The 23,629-nt window shown below is 37.9% G+C and overlaps 1 protein-coding gene across 7 annotated transcripts in view; it reads right to left on the reverse strand.

Moving 5' to 3' along the window:
* Foxj3 (forkhead box J3) overlaps positions 1-23,629 on the reverse strand; it is an 821,428-nt gene that overhangs the window by 776,011 nt on the left and 21,788 nt on the right. For 5 of the 7 annotated variants that reach the window (XR_007595256.1, XM_050161431.1, XM_050161427.1 and 2 more), the window contains exons 3-4: positions 11,812-12,136; positions 3,425-3,499 (exon numbers count right to left, since the gene is read on the reverse strand). Coding sequence is in view for 6 of the 7 variants with exons in the window: in XM_050161431.1 (XP_050017388.1) it covers positions 3,425-3,499; positions 11,812-12,136 (400 nt within the window). In the remaining variant the exon portion in view is untranslated. The remainder of the gene's footprint in view (positions 1-3,424; positions 3,500-11,811; positions 12,137-23,629) is intronic. The other 2 variants (XM_050161432.1, XM_050161430.1) reach the window with 1 other exon arrangement.

Genomic DNA, 23,629 nt, shown 5'->3' on the forward strand with positions numbered 1-23,629 from the left:
TCTCCTTCTTTTTTTTTTTTTTTTTTTTTTGTTTGTTTTTCGAGACAGGATTTCTCTGTAGCTTTGGTGCCTGTCCCGGAACTAGCTCTTGTAGACTAGGCTGGCCTCGAACTCCCAGAGATCCGCCTGCCTCTGCCTCCCGAGTGCTGGGATTAAAGGCGTGCGCCACCACCGCCAGGCTGACAGCCATCATTTTTAAATGTAAATTTAGTCATAAATTTAGTCAACTGTGTTTTCATAATGCAAGCAACACTTATTAATCATTTACTAAGATTATTACTAAGCATATACAAACTAAAGAATAAAACATTTACAAAATGTTTTAGGTCAATAAATTAGACAAAAATACAGAAAACAATCCAAATGAACAGGGATAAAAAATGGTAGTTAAAAAGCAGAGAAAGGAGCTCAAGAGATGTTTCATGACTCATAGCACTAGCTGTTCTTCTAGAAGCAGCTCACATCTGTCTGTAACTCTAGTCCCAGAGTACTCAAAGTCTTCTGGCTTCCTTGGGCACCAGGCACAAACATGGTACGTTGAGCTACATGAAGGCAAAATACTCATACACAGGAAAAAAAAAAATTTCTTAAGCAAAAAATGTCGAATACACAGACAGAGAAAGGACTCCAACTCAAAGAAGACAAAAAGAAACTTGTTCTCCTAAAAGGAATAGTTGCGGGGCAAAATAATTTCATTTTGTATTTCTTTAGATGGGAAAAAAAAAACAGTAACAATGTGGCTCTTCAAATTTATTTCAAAGAACAGAGGAAAAACAGACTTCTTACATGATGAAAAAAGTGATTCAACAAGCACTTCAGGTCTCAACTGCTTTTTCTACCTCTCTGATAACACAGCGAATGTTGCAAGGAAGCTTAGACCTGAAATAATCACAAAGAAACTGTATTATTTAAATCACTGCTTGGCCCATTAGCACTGGCTTCTTATTGGCTAAGTCTTACATATTAATTTAACCCATCTCCATTAATCTGTGTATTGCCACGTGACAGTGGCTTACCGGCAAAGTTTCAGCATGTCTGACTCTGGTAGGGGCTCCATGGCGGTTCTCTCTGCCTTCCTTCTCCCAGCATTCAGCCTAGCTTTCCCTGCCTACCTAAGTTCTGCCTTGCTATAGGTCCAAACCAGTTTCTTTATTCATTAATTGTAATCACAGTGCACAGAGGGGACTCCCACATCAGTTACTTCTACCTTTTGACTTAATGGACAAAGACCAGAACTAACAACATTCTAAGAGATGAAAAAATCTCTCCTATACCTCAAACCACATAAGAAAATAAAACTGGCAGTCAAGTGTGTAATTCCAATTGCTAACAATTTAGTTACCTTAATAAATAGTTAGTAATAAATAGTTAGAATATAAGCAGAGAGCTTGGTGGTAGTAGTGAATACCTTTAATCCCAGCATTCGGGAGGCAGAGGCAGGCGGATCTCTGTGAGTTCGAGGCCAGCCTGGTCTACAAGAGCTAGTTCCAGATCAGGCTCCAAAGCTACAGAGAAACCTTGTCTCAGAAAAAAAAAAAAAATAGAATATGGGTATAAATAAATTAAATAGTTAGAAATCAGGTGTTCATTTTAATGATTATTTACTCCCTCTAAAAGTTAGAAATAGGCATGATGGCACACACTAGCAATTCCAGCCCTAGAGAAGCAGAAGCCTGCTTGCAAGTTCAAGCCCAGCCTGGTCTCCAAAGCAAACACCAAGCCAGCAGGGCTACATAGTAAGACCTGTCTCAAAACATAGAAATAAGCAAATTTTTAAAATCAGAATCAATGTTTATAAAATCTAATTTGTGCCTTTGTAGATTTAAATTATTTCTTGTCTTTTATAAATGGTTTTCAATCTGATTCAGGTTCTATGAAAATTGCTGGGTGTGATTATGCACAATTTTAAACCCTAGCACTTGGAAAAAGAGGCAGATACAGGCAGATCGCTGTCAATTTGAGGCCAGACTGATCTACTTAGCAGGTTCAAGACCAGCCAGATCTATGAAGATTCTGCCTTTCTTTAAAAGAAAAAGCAATTGTGAGGGACATTCAAAAGAAATTTTTCGTTATCATTTCCCCCTCACAATGCTAGAGTTATGAGCATAAAGAAAAAGTAAGACTATTCTAATCATCTATGAAAAGTCAATGACAGCCTCTGGGAGAGCAAATCCTCAAAAGTGCTGTGAAACACCACTGCTTACGAGTGTGGGCATCAAGAAAAAATGGGGAGATACAGTATGCTTATCAACAGGGGTGTCTCCTCAATGCCAATGACCACTGTGCAAGCAACTAGGGTTCAACAGTGAACAAGATAAGCATGATTTAAATAAAAATGTAGACTCTGTAGATAAATAATGAAGAGTAGCAACTAAGGTGTGGGGTTAGTATTCCTGAATGACCGCTGGCTGCTGGTGAAAGATCCTGTAAACACAGAGAACAAGCCCTAAAACAGACAGTTTAGGAGCTGATGCAACATAACAATGGCTACAGTGAGAGAAAACATGCATCAGTGAAGTAATACTAGAGCTCAATCTTGAGGGAGAAGCAACAAGAAGCGAAAAAAGCAGGAGTGGGAAAGAATTGTACGACCATGTGAAAGACACGCTTAGATGATCTTCACAGTAAGTCATGAATGAGCTAAACTACAACTGAAATGACAGAATAAAACGAAAAAGAAAATGTCTAACAAAGAATAGACACCTAACCACTCAAATAAGAACATTATCTGCCAACAGGCACAACTATCTCAGAGTACAAATCTAGCAATTCATGTTGACAAGCAAGCATGATTCAACCTAACAACCTAAGTTTTAAAACAAAATGGGGAGTGTGCTCTGACTGAAACTGTGACTCTATCAGGAGACAATAAAGCAACTACGAGAACGGAGTAGGAAGGAACTTTTATTTCATTAGAGCACTGTTCTACCCGCCAAGTGCACAGTTCCACCCCAGACAGCTAACCCACCAGAGCTCCTGACAAGCAGCATTGGATTAGATTCCACACACAACACTAAGAAAACCACCAAGCAAAAGCTAGGTAAAGCAAGGCAAGCTATCAATGAAAAGCTCTAGCTGTCTTCTTTATTACTTTAAAAGAAGTCTCAACCTGATGAGAGAAGGGTAAAATAGGGCGGCAAAGCGCATAATTGCAGCAGTCAGGAGGCAGAGGCAGGCAGATATCTGTAAATTCCAGGATAGCCAGGATAGAGTGAGACCCTGGCTCCAAAAAAAAAAAAAAAAAACCCAATAAATAAATTTTTAGAAGGACCTGGGTCTTATCACATATCACCTAAGCCAGAGTGGGCTGGAGTACTTGCTGTTTTGCAAAAAAAAAAAAAAAACTCTTGATCAATGAACTAGATAAGGTCTTGATTCCTATGTGCCAAGACACTTATCACTTCAATTTAAGAAAATGTCCTACCTTTCCGGGATCATCCTTGGATCGAGGCACTTTAAGGAAACATTTGTTCAGTGACAGATTATGTCGTATGGAATTCTGAAATTAAAGAAGAAAACCATTGTTGGGTCAATGAACTATGAAAAAACCTACTCCATCTTTAAAATCAAAATAAGAAGCCTACATATTTCTATGAATTGGAACACAGTTAGTTACAAGTAGAGCTAACTTTGAATATGTGCTTCACGAGCTGGAAAGTGGGTATAAGTGCTTGCTGTGCCTACAGAAGACCAGAGCTTGATTCTCAGCATTCAAATCAGGCAGCTTACAGCCACCTGCAACTCCAGCTTCAGAGAATCCAATATCCTGTTACTGTTTTCAAGAATACCCACCCCTACATACCTATATAGACTATACCTATATAGACTCACATACATTTTAAAAAAATAAATAAATAAATGAGCTTCAAAGTTAAATCTAATTCTCAAATTAAGTATAGCATAATGTAAATGAAAAAAGGTTATTGGAATTGTCAACTCCTAGCAGATTTAATAACGATATGTGTGTGTTATTATGAGTGTACTATGTATATGTATATACACATATATGTATATAGTGATATGTGTATATAGTGCTGTGTACATATATATGTAAATAGTATTTAATTGCTTACAAACTTTACTGGTGCAGAAGATGCCTATGATGCAACGCTAAACATTAAATATCAAACAGAACTATATACATACCATGCTTTAACTGTGTGAGAAAGAGAGAGATTTATATGTGTGAGTGTTTTACCTGCATGTCTGTGTACCACATGCAGGTATGCCCAGTGTATACAGAAGCCAGAAGAGGGCGCCAGATCCCCTGGAACTGGAGTTACAGAGGACAGTTTTGAGCTACTACACATAGGTACTGAGAACTGAGCCCAGGTCTTCTGGAAGAGTACCAAGTGCTCTTAATCTCTGAATCATAATTTCAACCTCTTAACTGTAGTTACTTACATATTTATTTATTCTTGGAAATAAATCAGAATGCCAAATGTCAGAAGTTACTCTACAAAGGCTTTTAGGTGATAACTATATTCTTCTTTTTACTCTCCTACAAAGTCCAAATGGTTTATAAGGTACAAGTACTCCCACTTTTAAGAGTTTCCTAAGTGTTAAAGGACAGGGACATACAGCCCTTGCTCTGCATGTACAAGTCAGATTCACTCTTCAGCACTCAACAAAACAAAGTTAAAAAGTCCACTGTGCTACAGGTAAACTCGAAATCAGAACATTTTAAGAGAAAACAAACTATCATATGATAAATACATAGTTCACAACTTTAAATAAATTAGATAGATACAGATATCATTTAAATGATAATATTGGAGCTTTTACAAACAGCTATAGTCATCTTGGAATAATGTTTTCTGAAAAATATATAAACACACCAGTTTACCAACATCTATATGAACTTTTAGCTTGAAAAGTTACTTTTTAACTAAACAGCTATTTTTAAAAAATATGTATAGAAGAGAATCAGTTTAAATATTATAGATAAAAGAATATATCTGGTGACTTATTGTTCCTTTCTTATTGGAAAAGGTACACAAAACTTTACTGTGTACACCACATCCATTTTTTATTTAACTTATGTCTACATACATGTCTGAGCATGTGTGGAGAAGACAACTTGTAGGGTCAGCTCTTGCCATCATCTAGGCCCCAGAGATGGCAATCAGATCAACAAGCTTGGTGGTTAAGTACCTTTGTCTACTAAGCCATCTCACAGACCCACCAGAGCCCTACAGTCATTTTTAGGAGGAAAGGAATGAGAAAGAGTAACAGAGGTGGTGAATATTAAGTGGGGGTACATATGTATGGACACAAGTAATATAATAAAAACCCTTGCTCTGTAATACACACTGATAAAAATGGGGAAAAAACATCAATCTATTTCTCTGAAGCAAAAACAAATCTCACTGATCTATTACAAAGGCAAATTATAGATATGAGATTCTATTTGTAATAGAAAAAATACATGAAAAGATATTGGGTCAGTGGGTTATTAAAACATGAAGGTGAAGAGGATCTGGGAGGAAGAGAGAGTTTAGGATGGACATTAAAGTGTCAAAGAATAAAAATTAGTAAGATATAACTTTGCTGGGTACAGAAGGCCAGGAAAAGATCTAAATTCCTCAATACAATAGAAAAGAACCACCAACTTAGGTGACAGAAAAGTACCTTTGGAGAACTGTGTTTGTCAAACAATCTATTCACAAATAAATGAGACTAGACAATGACTCTAAGCAGAAAATATCAATAAAGCCCCCCTTTTCCAATTAAATGCTCAAAAATTCATTCCCAAACAACTTTTGCTTGTCCATTTATCTTCAAATGGCCAAATATTTAGTAGAGATAGATGGGTTCCAACCACATTCCACAACTCCTTTAAATGGTATCTTTGGAGGTCCTTTTTGGACACAATGTCTATTTTTAATATAAATTTTGAAGTCTATTCAGAGTGCTTAGCCCTAAATGGGGAATCTATATCATATTCCTTCCCTCGAGGCTCGGGGATCTAAGGAGAAAGGGGGCAAAAAGACTGTAAGAGCCAGGGGTCGTGAATGACTTAAGGAAATGGTGCTTTCCCAACACAACAGGATAGATACAGCACATTTGAACTCAAGAGATTCTGGCAGCATGCACAAAACCTACATAAGCCCAAGCCAGACAAAATGCCAGCAAAGAGAAAAGGTCAACATGAAGTCCCACCCTTAGCTAAGGAGCTACTGACACCTCATTGCTGTGAGGAGACAGGAAAGCCAGTATTCTTCAAAGGAGGGATGCCTGGTGTATGGACCATACTCTAAGGCAGACTCCATGTTCAAGAGTAGTCAACAACTTAACTCAGACTCAAACAGTTTTTTAATTAAGGAGTAGGGGATAAGGATAGGTGGGTAGGAAAATAGAAGAGGATGGGGATGTATATGACAACATATCAAATTCTAAAGTAAAAAAATATTTTTAAGAATTCTTTAGTCTAAGGATGAATGCAGCAGAACTTTCCTCTCCAAAGCTTATGTATAAAATATAACATCTCAAAAATGTACATATTTTTGTCAAGAGATGTATACAGACTATATTTTGAAACCCATGTCAGTACCAAACTGCAAATTTACAATCTAAAAATGGTAATTCTACCTCTGCTTGAAATGTAAGCAACTACAAAGCATGCATTCACCTTTTGGGAAGCAAAGTGACTCATGGTCACTTTGTATTAGCATTATCCCTAATGACTGGATAAAGGTTAAAGGTATTTTAGAGCCTAATCCACAATTACAATGGAGTACCTGGCTCAGAGAAGAGGCTAAGATTATTGAACAACAGAGTAAAGATAGAGATAGGGATATCTCCCAAGATCAAATTCATGGAGGAGACTAAGTTACTATAGAAAGGCAGGCTGTATATGCTGACCACACCCTAGATTTATGCCACGCAGCAGCTTTGAATGCTTGGGACAGAATTAGAGAATTATAAAAGAAAACTGAGTCATTTACTAAAGTTATACATGGCCCAAAACTTTTACGGATTTCTTACAAAGACTGACTTCAGCAGCAAATAGAAAGATACCAAATTCTGAAGCTAGACAAATAAAAACTGAATGACAAAAGGATAATGAGGCAATTAAAGGCAAGGCCAGCCACTTTTGGAGGAATGGATTTCATGAAATGGATGGATGGATGAATTGCTCCTGACAAAATACAAAGAGGAGATTCTATTAATTATTTAGGATATAAAATATGGTTATAAAAAATTAGACCCCAAAAAGTACATATTAGAAGAGATCAATTACAGAATCTGAATGACTTCCAAAGATTGCTAAGAGACATTTCCCATCTGTAGCCCACTATTGGGATAGGTGCTGATGATCTGATCAATTTAAAGAAAACCTTAGATGGTGACAAGGATTTAACTAGTCCTGGGGAATTATCAACTGAGGCTGAGAGAGAATTGACTTTGATTAAAGAGAAATTACAGAAGGCACATGTGGATTGTACAGATTCAAATCTTAACTGCATTCTGATCATATTGCCATCCAAACATTCCCCTACAGAAATTTTAACGCAGAGGAAAGATATTATCTTAGACTGGACCTTTTTACCACATAAACCGAGTAAAAAAATTAAAATCTTATATGGAAAAGGTCTCTGAGTTAATTCTAAAAGGAAAACTGAGACTTTGTCAATTAGCAGGAATAGACCTAGCATGAATTATACTATGTTTTAATAATGATGAAATTGACAAATTATGGGAAGAAAGTAAACACTGACAAAGAGCTTGTAGTAATTTTTGGAGGAGAGAGTAGCAACAACTATCCCAAAAGCAAGATAATTCAACACATAAAGAGAACTAGCTAGATCCTTCCTCACATTGCACAAAACACACCAATAACTGGAGCCCCTAAAGTCTATACTGGTGCAATAAAATCAAGAAAGGCAGGTTACAAATCAAAAAATTTAAGAAAGTGGAACAAAGTTCCTATGATTCTATCCAAAACAGACTTATATGCTATTCTCATGGTACTAAGGGATTTTAAAGAAACCCTGAACATAGTTATCAATTCACAATATGCAGAAAGTTGTTTTTTTACATATTGAAACCACTGGATTTATACCAGATGATACAGAATTAACTTCATTATTTATTCACTTACAAGATATAATGAGGAAGAGACATCATCCCATATACACAACAGACATCCAGCTGGGTGGTGGTGGCACACACCTTTAATCCCCAGGAGGCAGAGGCAGGCAGATCTCTGTGAGTTCGAGGCCAGCCTAGTCTACAAGAGCTAGTTCCAGGACAGGCTCCAAAACCACAGAAAAACCCTGTCTCGAAAAACCAAAAATCATGTCACTAGCAAAGGTTTAAAATAAGACTTTTCCATCACGTGGCAACAAGCCAAAGAATTATAAGGAAATGTCTTAATTGTTCTTTATATAATCAAACACCACTACCTGCAGGAAGCAATTCAAATGGTACTCAAAGGAATGAAATATGGCAGGCAGACGTGTTCCATTTTTGTAAAATTTTGAAAATTAAAATATGTACACCATGCCATTGATGCCTATTCAGGTTTTCAACGGGTAATTGTTTTGAGTTCAGAAATGTTGATTCAGTAATTATACATTTGCTAGAAGTTATGGTCATCATGGGTATGCCTGTACAAATAAAGACAGACAATGCTCCAGCATATGTCTCTAAGAAAATGAAACTGGTTTTCACTTATTATAATATAAAGTATATTACAGGTATACCACATAATCCTACACAGCAGACATATAGCAGAATCAAATTAAACTGTAAAGGATATGTTAAATAAACAGAAAGGGATAATAAATACCCCAAGAAATAAACTGCATAATGCTTTATTAACTTTGAATTTTCTAAATGCTAAAGAGAAAGAAAAAACAGCTACAGAGAGGCATTGGATAGTTAAAAAAAAAAAAAAACTACAGAATTAAATCAGTCAATATACTTTAAAGATTTACTGACCTCAGAATGGAAACCAGGGCATGTGTTACATTGGGGAAGGGTTTTGCTTTTGTTTCCAAAGGAAAAAAAAGTTATGGATACTATCAAAATTGATAAAGATTTGATTTGAACAAGAGACCCTCTTAATTAGAAGAGACGATAGTTCATTAAGCACCATGGCCATTTAATCTAAATTAACCTATAAAACTAACAAATGCTTTTCATTTCATCAAATAAAACTTGCCAAAAGAGAATCTCCCCCAAATTTAGGATTAGGGAACAGTTTTGTTCTGTCTTTTCAGGAAAATAAAGGAAGCCAGCTAAGGAATCTGAAGACTACTGGACAAATGAGACATCTGAAGAAAAAGGGCAAATCATCCAGAAAAAAAAAAAAAAATGTCTCAAGAAAAAGGGTAAATTGGCCTATGGGCAGATCACATTTACAACAGGGTAAAATTTCATATATCTTCCCAAATGTTTGTTTCTGCTGTTCTCTACATACATACAATGCAAATGGTCTTTGTAGTCCCAATCCAACTAAATATTAAAGTTGGCTTTGGAGTTAGAATGTGGCTCTTTCTCTAAACCCAAGAATGCTTGTTAAGTGAAATTCAAAATCTGTCTCATGTAAGAGAACCTGATATGAAACAGAAGAAAAACAAAAATTTAAGGACTATTTTATTGCTGCTAATCTCATATTCCTTTGGTTTTTATACTGACCCTTTGAAAGCTTTTGTTAAGGTAAAAGATTTATAAGATTAATATGTATATATTTTAAATTTTTTGTCATGATATTAACGGTCATACAGAGTGTTAATTCTAAAAAAGAGGTTTCATTTCCCTTCTTGTACATGATTTCAGGTTTGCGATTCTATCAGTTTTCTGCAGTGAACCATGAGCACACACCTAACAGCAACCTTTGAAGTTTACAAAAGGAGGATGGGGACCCACAAAGATGATTCCTCCAGGACAATAAACACCACTAGGCTGATAAATACCACCTGAAGATCAGCTTTGAACTACAAACTGCTCAGAATAATTTTGAGGGGGCTAGCTGAGATGATCCAGCCTCACAGACTACAGACAAGCCCTGCACTTTCCCATTATGCAGACTGGACAAAAATAATGGTATAGCTACCTCTCCCAGACTGAACAATTAACCCAAATTTTTCTTTTCAGGATTCCCTAAAGATACTGTCACACCCAGACAGCAGGAAGTAAATTTAAGAATTCAACACCCGTATTCATAAGAAGTGAGGAAGGTAGTTTTTGGCCATTCAATGGGTTGTGGATATCTGTCATTGTTTAGGGGGATTAGTTACAAGCTGTTATTTGGTAATGGTCAGAAAAAAAGCTAAGCAAAGAATACTAGATTCAAGGTTCTTGTTTTGAAAAGAAAAAAGGGAGGTTACAGATATGATAATATAATGGTAGATTATTGATTCTACTTTTAAAAAACAACTACTAGTTTTAAATGTTATACACTGAATTGAACTTTTGTATATTGTTTCCTCCTGTCTTATCTTCCTCTCTAGAAATGGGTCGTCAACCAAGACTATTCACCATCTTTTCTATTCCTGTGTCAGTCCAGGACACAAGATTCACTAATAGTAGTACAACAGCCTGATACTTCCTTCCCCTATCTGCCATTCTCCATACTATATAGGTGGTTATGTGTTAGCATTACAAATCTGATTTTAGTCACTTAAAACGTTCCTAAACGTTCCTATTTTAAATACATTTGATAAACTCAAGTATTTTTAAGCATCCAAAGACATGTTCTGAACTACCTCACTGTCTACATGCATCCAAATTTTCTTTCTCATTTTCTAGGCTTTTCTTAAGTTGCTAAGTTTGCAAAATTATTGCCCCTAGACTTCTCTTCAGCTTACATTAATCTACCAACTTCATATCTGCTCTTACTTTAAATATCAGATCTTTTTAAAACTTTTTTTGTATTTATCGCACTAATCCAAACCTTGACAAAAAGCACCTAGAGTGTCTGGTAGTAAAAACAAAAAATAGAGTTTAAATAAACTACTACTACTTGTTTACAATGATGTTTTAATTCTGAGGTTTAAGTTTTGGCTGGGCAGAGTTGTCACATGCCTTTAATTCCAGAATTCAGGAGGCAGAGACCAGGACTACAGAGAGAAACCCTATCTCAAAGGGGGAAAAATTGGTTTTGTATCTTTCAAGGAGAAGCAGGGAACTAGAGTTCAAACAAGGGGCTTTATGCTTCCTAGGCAATCACCTACCACTGAGCTATAGCACAAAATTTTGTGAGTTCAATTTCAAAATATACTTCTAGTCTAGAGGGATGGCTCAGTTAAGAACAGTGGCTGCTCTCCTAGTAGATCCAGCTTCAGTTCCCAGGACCTAAATGGTGGCCCAACACTATCTGCAACTCCTGTCCCAGTGGATCTGATACCTTCTTCTGGCTTTCATTACCACCAGAAAGACATGCAGTGTACAGACATATATGATGCAGGCAAAACACTAATAAACTTAAAAGTTTTTATAAACCTTAGAAAATGTATTTTTCCCACTAAAATACTGTTAAAGCAGATTTGCTCAAAAAGCAAGCTATTAAAAATCATTTTCATACTAATAAGCCAGTTAAGAGGGATTTTAAATCTGCAAATTAGTAGAAAGAGAAAACTCCCACGCTGTTGCTTGGTCTCCAGGTGTGCAAGGTGGTATACACATACTCACATCAATCTATCAATCAATGGAATTAAAATTTTTTTCTCATTTTTGGCATCCTAAAAATGATTAAGACAGAATTTAATCTTTAGTTTTATGGCTTTCAACAAAGCTTCGTTGCAATTAGCACTATTATCATTGCTTATTGCACAAAAGCTTTAATTTAAACAAAATGCTTACCTTCCAACCACTGCCAGCCTCTCTATAATACGGGAAGTTATCACAAATCCACTGGTAAATCTCACTTAAAGTCATTTTCTTTTTGGGTGAGCTATTAATTGCGAATGTGATGAGGCTGGCATAACTGTACGGAGGTTTTCCATCTTTGTGCTGTTGGACTTCTTCCTGGTCCAGCGTTGTATTTGGGTCAAGGAGTGCATTCTTCTTAGACATTCCCGTTCCGTGTGCATTTTGTGTAGCATCAGATTTCTGTATGGCTGCTCTCATGGTAAGCTGTGGTAACCAGTCCATAGATGTTAGGCTGCTCTCCAGTTCAGATGTCATCCTGAAGGTAAACAGACTCCTTAGTGAATATCAGGGAAAACAACCCCTGTATCTCAAAATAATTCAATATTCATAAATCTAGAAGTTTCAAAGTAAGGGAAAGCTTGAGTTAAATCTGGAGGGAAAGGCTGGGTTACATTAAAGACCAAACTAAATACTTAAGGGTTTAACATTTCCTATCTTTTTTTCTTATTTTTTCCTCTCTCAAGTCATACCAATGCTAATGTTGGAAGGAAGGGAGAATGGGTGGCAGCAGGATCTTGGTATGAAAACTCAGTAGCCCAAGTTCTTACCAACATACCAAAGTATACACTTTTTTCTTTTTTGTTTTGTTTTGTTTTGTTTTTGTTTTTGTTTTTCGAGCCAGGTTTTTCCTGTAGCCAGCGAGCCTGTCAGAGACCTAGCTTGTCCACCAGGCTGGCCTTGAACTCACAGGAGATCCACCAGTCTCTGCCTCCCCAGTGCTGGGATTAAAGTGCAGCCAAACAGTACACTTCCACCTCAATTTCTTTTACACCAATTTTATGAGCTATACAAAGGTGTACCAAGACTAAAGTGAAGGCAAGGAGTCAGAGAATTGACAAATAGATGCAGGAATCTGCATTAGGGCATGAAGGTAAAGTTGAGCAGGGGGAAGGTAGAAGAGTTAAATAAAGCAGGGCAGACAAGAATAGCTAGAAAAAGCTAGCTGAGGAGCTGACAGTCAAGAACACTATGGAGGCAAAGGAAGACAGGCAGTACCAGGAGTTTGTAAAAACCAAAGCCAAGAAACCAACTTACAAAAACTAAAGACATAGGAGTGTAAAATGTGTTAAGAGATTGAACCACAAACGGTCAAAAATTACACCACAAGCCCAGGCTTCAATACATACCCTGCAAGTTGGAAGTTCTAATGTATTTTTCTCTGAGGCTAAAAAATTCATGTTATTACCACCCAAGAAAAGAAAAGTTTCAGTAGGTTAACACACTCTCTAGAAAAAAAAGAAATAAGCTGCCGTAGGGATGGGAGATAAGAACACAGAAAGGATGCTGACACTTCACACTGCACTTGCTGGTGTTCAGACAGAGCACACAAACATTCTGTCCCAGGATCACAAAAGCAAGACTAGTGACTCAATGACAAAGCAAAGATGAAAAGGACGTCTAAGTGATACCAAAGAACAAAACGGCGCTACAGTCAAAACTTTAGAGCTGGAAGTGCAGCTCAGTGGTAGAATACTCTAGCATATAGAAGGGCCTAGATTTGTTCCACGACACTACAAAAACAAAGAAAAAAGGCCAGGCAGAGGAGGAGGATCTTGTGGCAGGGAACACCCCATATACGCCCTTAATCCCAAGTAGCTCCTAGCAAAATGCAACCTAGAGTACTGGGCAGAGTCAATTTCTGAGAGACAACACAGGTTTTGGAATCAGAATTCAAGTACTGACTACAACAGTTTCCAGCTGTGAGCCTGTCATAATGTTCACTGTCTGAAATTCCAGCTTCCTCATATACACAATGAAACAATCAAGGTAACTATGCTTAAAATACTACATGCATACACAGAGAAAACATTCAGAAAGTGTTAATAATATGTTAATAATATTACTCTAGGAGTGTCTTGGGAAGGTAAAGTACTAATGCACTTTTGAGTTGATGGGGTAGAAGATACAAGGGAAGAGGGAAATGATAGAGGGAAGAAGAGAAGGAAGAGGGAGTTGGAGAAGAGAAAGAAAGGGAGGAGGGAGAGAAAGGCAGGGAGGAAGAAGACAGATACAGAGAACTACAGCCCTATTCACATCTATTTACCTAATGCTCTGAGAGTCATTGCTTTACGCTGCTTCTCAAATTCTGTCCTCCTTTTAGGAAAACCAAATTTAAATTCTCCTAAATAACACCTTCAAGGTTCTTAAAGAAATAACTCACATTACCCCACCACACTGTAGCAATCAGAAATGCTCATGTCTTACATGAGTACTTTATAAGCCTATGAAATCAAGGTTACACTATACCAAATGAGTTGGGGGGGGGGATTCCTGAAGTTTACAGCCCCTGACCTTCAATTTAAAGATGAAAAAAATAAGCGTTCACTGACATTAGAGGTTGTTTGCACAAAGGCAATTATTAGAACTAAAACCAAAGCCCAGATCTCTTTGTGCCCGAGTCAATAATTTTCTATAGTATCTTTACTATAAAATGAGGATGAGAATTACAGCTGTACCCATTTGATCTAAAGTACTTAGAACAACATCAAGCAAAAAGGTTGTTTTTTTAAGGTCAGCCGATGCCGATTATGATCATAAAAAATGAGAGCTATTGGGCTGGAGAGATGGCCCAGTGGTTAAGAGCATTGCCTGCTCTTCCAAAGGTCCTGAGTTCAATTCCCAGCAACCACATGGTGGCTCACAACCATCTGTCTGGCGCCCTCTTCTGGCCTTCAGGCATACAGACAGAATATTGTATACATAATAAATAAATATTTTAAAAAATGAGAGCTATTATTACTGTTCAGTCATCAAAGAAGTATCGGCTATTATTCCCCTATATGCTGTTGTCTCACTCTCTCTCCCTGCACATAGCTTTACCTTGTTCAAATTTTTAAGACAGTCGCTGTTCCATTCCCCACATTAAAATAAAGGCATGTTTAAACTGAAATGTAACTGGCACTAGTGTAAGAACTTAACATTCTTGGGATATGTCAGCATGAAGGAGGTATTTAAAATGTGTGGAAATTAACAAGAATTCATAATTGCACATGTGTATGAGACTATGCTTGTGTAATAAATATAGAGAACCATTATCGATTTCTTGCCCTCCAGGAACCGACAGTTTAATCAAGACCAGACATGAGCCAGGCGGTGGTGGCGCACACCTTTAATCCCAGCACTTGGGAGGCAGAGGTAGGCAAATCTCTGTGAGTTCGAGGCCAGCCTGGTCTACAAGAGCTAGTTCCAGGACCGGCACCAAAGCTACAGAGAAACCCTGTGTCGAAAAACCAAAAAAGACCAGATATGAAAAGAATTGGATGAAGGAGCAACACTGAGTGCAGGTGCTATAAATGCTCAGGAAGGAAACACAGACTGAAGTCCTGGAGGCACTTCCATCTGCAGATGGAAGAAGTCCATCTGCGTCTTAAAGGAAGGGAAGATCTAAACAGCCTGGGAAGAAGGGTATACTGTGTCAGAATTATGGCATGTTGTACTTCTATCTCTTGTGCTAGAGCAAGTATTAAGTAATCCATTAAATTCCTCAAATATAAAGTCTGAAAAGGAGGGAGGAGTGTTTGTGATTTCTTAAAGTAAATACACACTTGGCAGTGAGGCAGAAAGTGACTCCACTGTGATACTTAAGCCAGAAGCTCCAGCTGACTCTCCATTAAGCAAAAAATATAAAACCAGACCATTAAATTTAGCTAGATCGCCAGTAGTTTTAGAAAGAAGCCTGTTAGTGGAATGGTGATGCAGAAATCCATATAAGAGATGGATGGTGCTAAGTTTTAAAACAGCACAGAAAGAGCCAAGGAATCTGGTTCTGGAGATCTGCTAAGAAATGTCAGGCCACTTTACCTCACTCCATTCCAAAAGCCTCCTAGCTGGCCTCCCTGCTAATCGCCTCAGAGATATTAGCAGCACTGTCCTCGTGTTATCACAGCCACGCACTTTTGATGCTTCTCTCCTGACGCTACAACTAAACACATTTTCAAAAGTTTTAGCTTTTATTATTGTTTTACTAATTCTGCTCTAAATTTCCTAGAGATGTTCTAACCTAAATTTGTCATTTAACACACTTCATTTAAGTGCATCATATACCTAAGCTTTCCTACCTTCAGCTCCCTCATACATCCCCACTGAGGACAGTGACCATAAACTAGTATTTCTGATGCTACCTAATAACAGGTAGGTACAAATTATCTGAAAGCATAACTAATTCAATAAGGAACAGAAACTTTCTTATCTGAAATGGCCTCTCCACTCAACCAAACATCTCTCCCTGTAGAAAGCCTAGTCCATTATTTCTTCCCATTTTATACCTCCGAAGCTGAGTAAGAGCCTGTTCTTATAATACAATTTTTACAATAACTTTTTAGCGAGATCTGATGAGAAATGCCATCAGAAGGAAAAAGGGAAAAAAGCAATTTCAGAAGTACCTATTGTGGCGGGGAGGAGGCAGACATCTTTAATAAATAAATAAATAAGTACCTATCATAAAGACAGTTGAAAGAGAATTCCATGAGGTTAGTCTGTAAAGTCCTAATATTAACTGTTTAGAAACCAGGAAGACAGGCATGGCAGTGCACACCTGTCATGTCAGCACTCGGGAGGTAGAAGCAGGAGCCGCAGTACAATGCCAGCCTCAACTTCACACCAAGTTCAAGGCTCCATGAGATCCTGTTCCCACTCCACCACACCCCCAAAGCATTTTCAAAGGTAGTAAATTCACAGCACAATCAAACTTTTCTGGATTAGGCAATTCACTGTGCTTTTAAAAACACCTTTTAGAATAATCTAAATCTCTCCTACCATGGAGAGCAGAGTTCTCTTCAAAATGATGCCATATTTTACAGAAGTTAATGTCATTTGGCTTCCTTCTTCTCTAAGCTAAAAGTTTCTAACTACTCCAACTCTTTCTACAGTAAGCACAACACATTCACTGTTCTTCTCTAGATGATCTCCAAATTATCCTTCAACTATGTTATATTAATTCACAAAATTCTTAAGTCATCCAAACCATACTCTCAGTTAGAACCCTTTAGTGCACAAAGCTACAGGTTATAGAGCCAAAATGTTTTTTTCAATTAATTAATCATGTGTTGGGGGCTACAGACCCCCTGGCCCCTTGACTTTCTTTGCCTACTTCAGACCCATTCCCTGCTGGAGTGAACTGAGCAAAACACCTGTGCCTGCAGCTACCCTGAGCACGAGACCTTGATGGCAGGGGAGGGGGTTCTGAGAAGGCCTGCAGCTGAAAGAACCTGAGAGCTGGGCGTGTCTATCAGTTAAAGATCCCTATATAAGCTTCCCTGGAGCACAATAAACTTGGCATTCTTATATCAAGGATGACCCGTGTCTCTATCTGTCCGTGTGCATGTGTTTTTAAGCCTCCAGCTTAGTTCTTGGCACGCATACCATCCATAGTGCAGGCGCTACAATCATGTGTGTAGTTAATATGTGTATGTGCTGGTGTGTGTACAGGTGAGTCATACATTTGGGCCAGATGTCCTCCATTGTCCTCTAATCTTTCACAGCTAAGATAAGGTCTCCCCTAAACCCGGAGGTCATTAATTCAGAGACTGATTGACCAGGAAGCTCCAGGGACCTGTCTCTGCCTCACCAAGTACCAAGATTGTACATGTGGCTTGCCACTGCACCCACCAGCTTTTACTTATGTGTATATGTGCGAGGATTTGTGCACTACATGCATGCAGGAGTCCAAGGATGCCAGGGTGTTGTATCCCCTAAAATTCAAATTACAGTTATGAGCCATTATGCAGGTGCTGGAACCAAACCCAGGCCCACTGCAAGAGCAGCTGGTGCTCTGAAACTGCTGGGCCATCTCTCCATCCAGTCTTACCAGTTTGACAAACTAACCTCACATCGTTGTGCTTGTGCAAAAGGTACTTTATCCATTGAGCCATTTCCCCAGGCCCAAAAGTAATCTTTTTTTTTTTTTTTTTTTTTGGTTTTCCGAGACAGGGTTTCTCTGTGGCTTTGGAGCCGGTTCTGGCACTAGCTCTATAGACCAGGCTGGTCTCGAACTCACAGAGATCCGCTTGCCTCTGGGATTAAAGGCGTGCGCCACCATTGCCCGGCTCCCAAAAGTAATCTTTATTCTATATAAAATTCTTATCTTAAAACTACTTCATTTTAGGTAGGGTATGTATAGTACATGCCTTTAGTTACAGACAAAGGCAATGGATCAGGGCTACATGGCAAGACCCTGCCCCTCTCCCCCCAAAAAACTATTTTACTTTATAGAGGAAAAATAACATTCAGGAGCATAAACTAATCTGTCATTAATGCAATACACTCTACAATCAAAACTCTACCTATGGAATTATATGGGTAGATAAATAGGCTAATGAACATCAACCCCTTTGACATATCACCCAAACCATTTCTGCAGTTGATATTTAAAACCAAAACAAAATCTGCTATTAACACTTCTTATGTTAGGTTACTTGTGCCCAAACAGTCATTTTGTTCCATTAAATTTTATTCCTGCCTCTGTCTGAAACCATTTTGTCTTGGCTCATCATACAGTATCATAAATATTCTGCCTCCATGGCATTATACCAGTGAGGTAGCACCTATGCTAGCAATGGGAGTGGAGAGATGATTTACTGAAAATGGTAAAGAAAACAGTTTATATTGCTTCTTATAATTTCCATAGTTCAGCAGTTCTCAAAATATGGTCCAGAGAGCCTCTCACTGTGGTGTTAAAGGCCAGAAACAGCTCATAAGCTAGTACTGCCATTTTCACTGAGATCATCAGGAAATATGTAGAAATGCAGTACAGTGAATATGCAGCTAAGCTAGTACTGCCATTTTCACTGAGATCATCAGGAAATATGTAGAAATACAGTACAGTGAATATGCAGCACATAACAGGCATACACTCAGTAGATGTCAGCCACTGTTACTGATATGGTGATTAGAACATGCTTGCTCACTGTTCTCAGTGTACAGAATGGAACACATCTAAATAGATTTAATGCTACACTATGGATTTTAAAACCAAGGCAAAATAACCCTTGCTATCATGAAAGTTATCCTAGCCACAAGAAGTCACTACAATGGCAGACTTTTTTTTTTTCTTTTTCTTTTTTTCTTTGGTTTTTCGAGACAGGGTTTCTCTGTAGCTTTGGAGCCTGTCCTGGAACTAGCTCTTGTAGACCAGGCTGGTCTCGAACTCACAGAGATTCACCTGCCTCTGCCTCCGGAGTGCTAGAATTAAAGGCGTGCGCCACCACTGCCCAGCTCAATGGCAGACTTTTCATACAGTACACAAAACCTGGAAGGTTGTTCTTTTAATCTGTAATTTACCAGTAATTCTTTAAATCAGCAATAACACACCAAAGTGTGACAATAAGGAAAGCTTTTATTATTTGTTATCATTTATATTATAGAACGGTCATAAATACCTGTGTTTACTTAAATAGGTATTCCCAGAGGATTACAAATGCACTCTACAGTATCTAACTTTTAGATTCCTTGTTACAATTTCAAGACTACTTTATTTTTTTTCAAGACTACTTTAAATGAAGGATTAGATAAAATTTAACCTACTACATAAAAGCACTCTAATTTTTTATAAGACATGGACCAAAAAAATTATAAGGGGTAGACAGAGGGAAGAATCGTCATAGAGAAGACAGTCAACCCAAACTGGAATTTTAGAATATGTTAACTACAGCTTCCTTTGAGACAAAAATAAGAAGTTCCTTCAAGACTGTAATGTTTTAAAAAAGAAACCATGGCCATTAAAAAGGAAAATAGAGTCAGGCACACTACATAGAATTCTAGCTCTCAGAAAGCAGGCAAACAGACAGGCAACCAGGACTACATAGCTAAACATTGTGGAAATAAATAAATAAATAACAAAGCAGGCAAACAGAAAGGCATGCGCACATTCCCCCAGCATCTTCCCAAAACACCAAGTATATCCAGTTCTCAATGTTTCTAACATTTGAGATTTAGCACTGTCAAACCCAATTCAGAAGCCTAGGTCTCAGTCTCAGACACTCAACTTCTGCATTCCCATTTCAAAGGCTCATCTTCTATGTTACTAATTCTATCTTTGGCCCCTAAGTCCTATGAGTAGCTGATGTCTTCTTATGTCTTTCTTCACAATACCTGAGAGTTTTACTTTTATCATTCTGGTGCTTAATTAACAACTTTTTATCTAGTTAGATTATTTCTACTAAGATATCTTCTGTCTAAATATCTGGTATGAGCCTCCAAATCATGACACAGGTGATAAAACAATCTCAATTAGCAGAATAGGATATCATCATAATTTTTTTGCCTGTTTTGTTTTGGTTTGGTTTTTTTGAGACAAGGTCTCACGTAGCCCAGGCTGGCCTGGAACTCACTGTGTGACAGAATAACCTTGACCGCCTAATCCTCTTGCTTCCACCTCTCAAGCCTGAACCTCTAAGCAAGGCCTTGTAATTAGTACCAGTGGCAGATGCCTATAACTCCAACAACTGGAAGACTGAGGCAGGAAGATCAAGATGTTCAGTTCAGCTTAAGCTACATACTGAACCTGTCTCAAATAGTTTTGCCTATACTATCAAGTAAAGAACAAAGTGTTAGTAAGATTTAGCTATCACAAACAGTACTTCAGAGGAAATTTGAGTTTTTCCTGAATTCACACATAATTATCTATTGACAAAATGGGATTTGCTTTACTTTTTAAATCATAAAAATACAGCAACTATAACTTAAAAACCAATTCTAATGCATTCTAAACAAGGACCTAACATCACCTACAACAAAATACAATTTAATTCCTGTAAATATTTAAGGAAGTTTGGTGTAATTTTCGTCCATTTAACTCATCTTCCCCCATCAAAACCCAAAAAGTTTTATTTTGGAGACTGCAAACCTCCACAGCCATACAGATGACTCTTCTCCACCAGTCATGTACTTTCTAACTTTGGGTTAGCCACTTTTTAGACATAGATAACATATAAGCACGTGGTGATAAATACATAGGGAGGAAGGGCAACAAGCAGTATTTCTGTGGGTTCAAGCTACTCCAAGAAATCTGGCGCTTATTTGGAAGGTGATGGTCAATCAAGATTGACTGTCAACTTCATGAGACTTAGAATCACTGCAGAAACGAGCCTCTGCCCACTTCTTAGGGGTTTCCTAGATTAGACTGAGGTAGGAAGGCACACCTAAGTGTGGGAGGTACCATTTTATGGGCTCGAGTCCTGAACTGAATAAAAATGAGAAAGGGAACAAAAGCGTTCTTCATTCTCTGCTTCCTGCCTGCAGATTCAATGTGACCAGTTGCCTAAAGGCCCTCTATGAGCCAAAACACACCCTTCCTTCTTCAGTTGGGTTTCTCTTGGGTTCTTTTGTTGTTGTTGTTGTTTTTCTCTGATTAGATACTTTGTCACAACAGCAAGACAAGTATTTTTGGTTTGGGAAAGGGCAGGATAGCTGTTTTAAGTCATCAAGTTTTTAACATCCTCCTAGGAAAGGGAGGATATATCTTTCCTTTCACATATGAAAACAGCTTTCACTTACAAAAACCAATGGCAGACAACAGTCCTCTTCATATACATATCTCTGAGAAAGGGAATCTCTGTTTTTAGGAGGAGTCATACAGAATATTACAAAACTGGAAGTTTTTACTGTGACTCTGATGTTACCGGGCTTGCAATGTCTGAATTGATAGATTTATAACTGCATTAAAATATTCTCAAATATTATACACAAGGGCTGGAGAGATGGCTCAGTGGTTAAGAGCATTGCCTGCTCTTCCAAAGGTCCGGAGTTCAATTCCCAGCAACCACATGGTGGCTCACAACCATCTGTAAAGAGGTCTGGCGCCCTCTTCTGGCCTTCAGGCATACCACAGAAAGAATATTGTATACATAATAAATATTTTTAAAAAATTTAAATTCTTAAAAAAAATATTATACACAAGAATTGCAGCACACTGTGGGCAAATTATAAACTCATCTCAGTTCTGTAATTTTATGAAGCAAAATTTAGGCAAGGATACACTTAGCTGATATATAAGGCCTTAACTTAAACATAAATACTAAAAAAAAAAACTTCATAATTGTTCCAGCATACAGCATTATAAATTATTTTTAATGAAATCTATTTAGTGGAAGGTCTACAAAAATGGCTTGATATAACCATTCCCAAAGTTCTAAAAATACTTTTAAAAAAAATGATTCCTCCCATCACTACTGAGTCAAATTAGCTCTAGAGCAGTTCTGAGATAAAGAAATTGGAAGGCTTTTTTTTTTACCCAAAATTATTTTTAGAACAATACAGATGGTATCCCTTGCCTTCAAAGTGGTGGGGGGACCTCAAGTTAAGTAGGTGGAAAATGTGTCAAAATAGCAAGGAGCTTAGTCTGATGAATGCTAGTACTAAAAACCCAAAAAAACAAATGCACTGTTCATTTTCCTTTTATGTGAATCTAGAAAATCAGAACTTGTCTCAAACCTACATTCTCCTTAACTTCCCATTCATGACACTAGTAATATACTACTCCTCTACTTACTCTGCTCCAGTTAATACTGGCCAGCGTAATATTCCTCAAACACAGAACCGCCTCCTACTAGGGCAATTTCTAGATTCTCTCTACTTAGGATGTTCATTCTCTGCATACCAAGTCTATATCTGGCTCATGCCATCACTCTTCCAGCTCTTCAGTTAAATGTCTCCTTTTCAGTGAAGCTTTCCCTGGGTCATTTTAACCAAGTTCAAAATAACACCTACCACTCTAGTTTCTAGTCTCTTCCTCCTCAGCTCTCATCAGATAACTCTCATTATCCAACAAGTATTTCTGCTTACATTGTAAGGGCCAGCCATGAAAACTAAGTCTGGGCAGGTCACCCAAAGGAAATTCTTTACTTCCAACCATTATCACCTGGGACTCTGGCCACAGATAAATTTAAATGGAGTCTGGAGTCTCAATAGTTTAACCCTGAGACAATGCCTGGCAGGCCTAGATTACCCAACCCCCCACCCAAGAGCAGACCATTCAAAGAAAATGCCTGACATTCCAACTGCTGTAGATAGGATCACCTGCCTGAGCACTCCACCAGGACACCCCTAGACAAATGTGAGCCAATCAGGGGTCCAAAACCTCAGAGACCCCTCACCCCTCCTTTACTACTATAAAAACCCAATTCTAATTGCATTCGGGGGTCTCCGGATATTCCAATATGTTGGACATGCGTTGAGACTGAATTTGCATACTTGATTAAAATAAAATCTTTGCTTTTACATATGGGACTTGGTCTCCTTTATTGGCTTTTGTGGGGACCCATGGATTTGGTCATAACAACATCATCGTGTGTGTGTGTGTGTGTCTGTGTGTGTGTGTGTGAGATGCTTTATTGTACTTCACTGAGGAAATTAAGAATGATTCTAGGGCTGGAGAGATGGCTCAGAGGTTAAGAGCACTGGCTGATCTTCAGGAGGTCCTGAGTTCAATTTCCAGCAACCACATGGTAGCTCACAAGCATCTGTAATGAGATCTGGTGCCCTCTTCTGGCGTGCAGGGATACATGCAGACAGAACACTGTACATGATAAATAAATCTTCAAAAAAAAATGATTCTATTCTACTGTTATAGAATGTTAGAATGTGGCAGTGTATCAGGTGAATAAGGGATACTGACTGCAGCAACCTGTAACAAGTAGCTGTTGCAATCAACATTTAATATTCTAAATTTTAATTTGGAATGCTTTTAATTAAAATTGGGTTTAGTTTTTTTTTTTCAGGTTTCTGAGACAGGGTCTTTCTATTAAGTAGCCCT

Source organism: Alexandromys fortis, unplaced genomic scaffold (genome assembly GCF_014885135.2).
Source record: "Alexandromys fortis isolate MF-2015 unplaced genomic scaffold, M_Fortis_MF-2015_v1.1 scaffold_122, whole genome shotgun sequence".
Taxonomy (NCBI): Eukaryota; Metazoa; Chordata; class Mammalia; order Rodentia; family Cricetidae; genus Alexandromys; species Alexandromys fortis.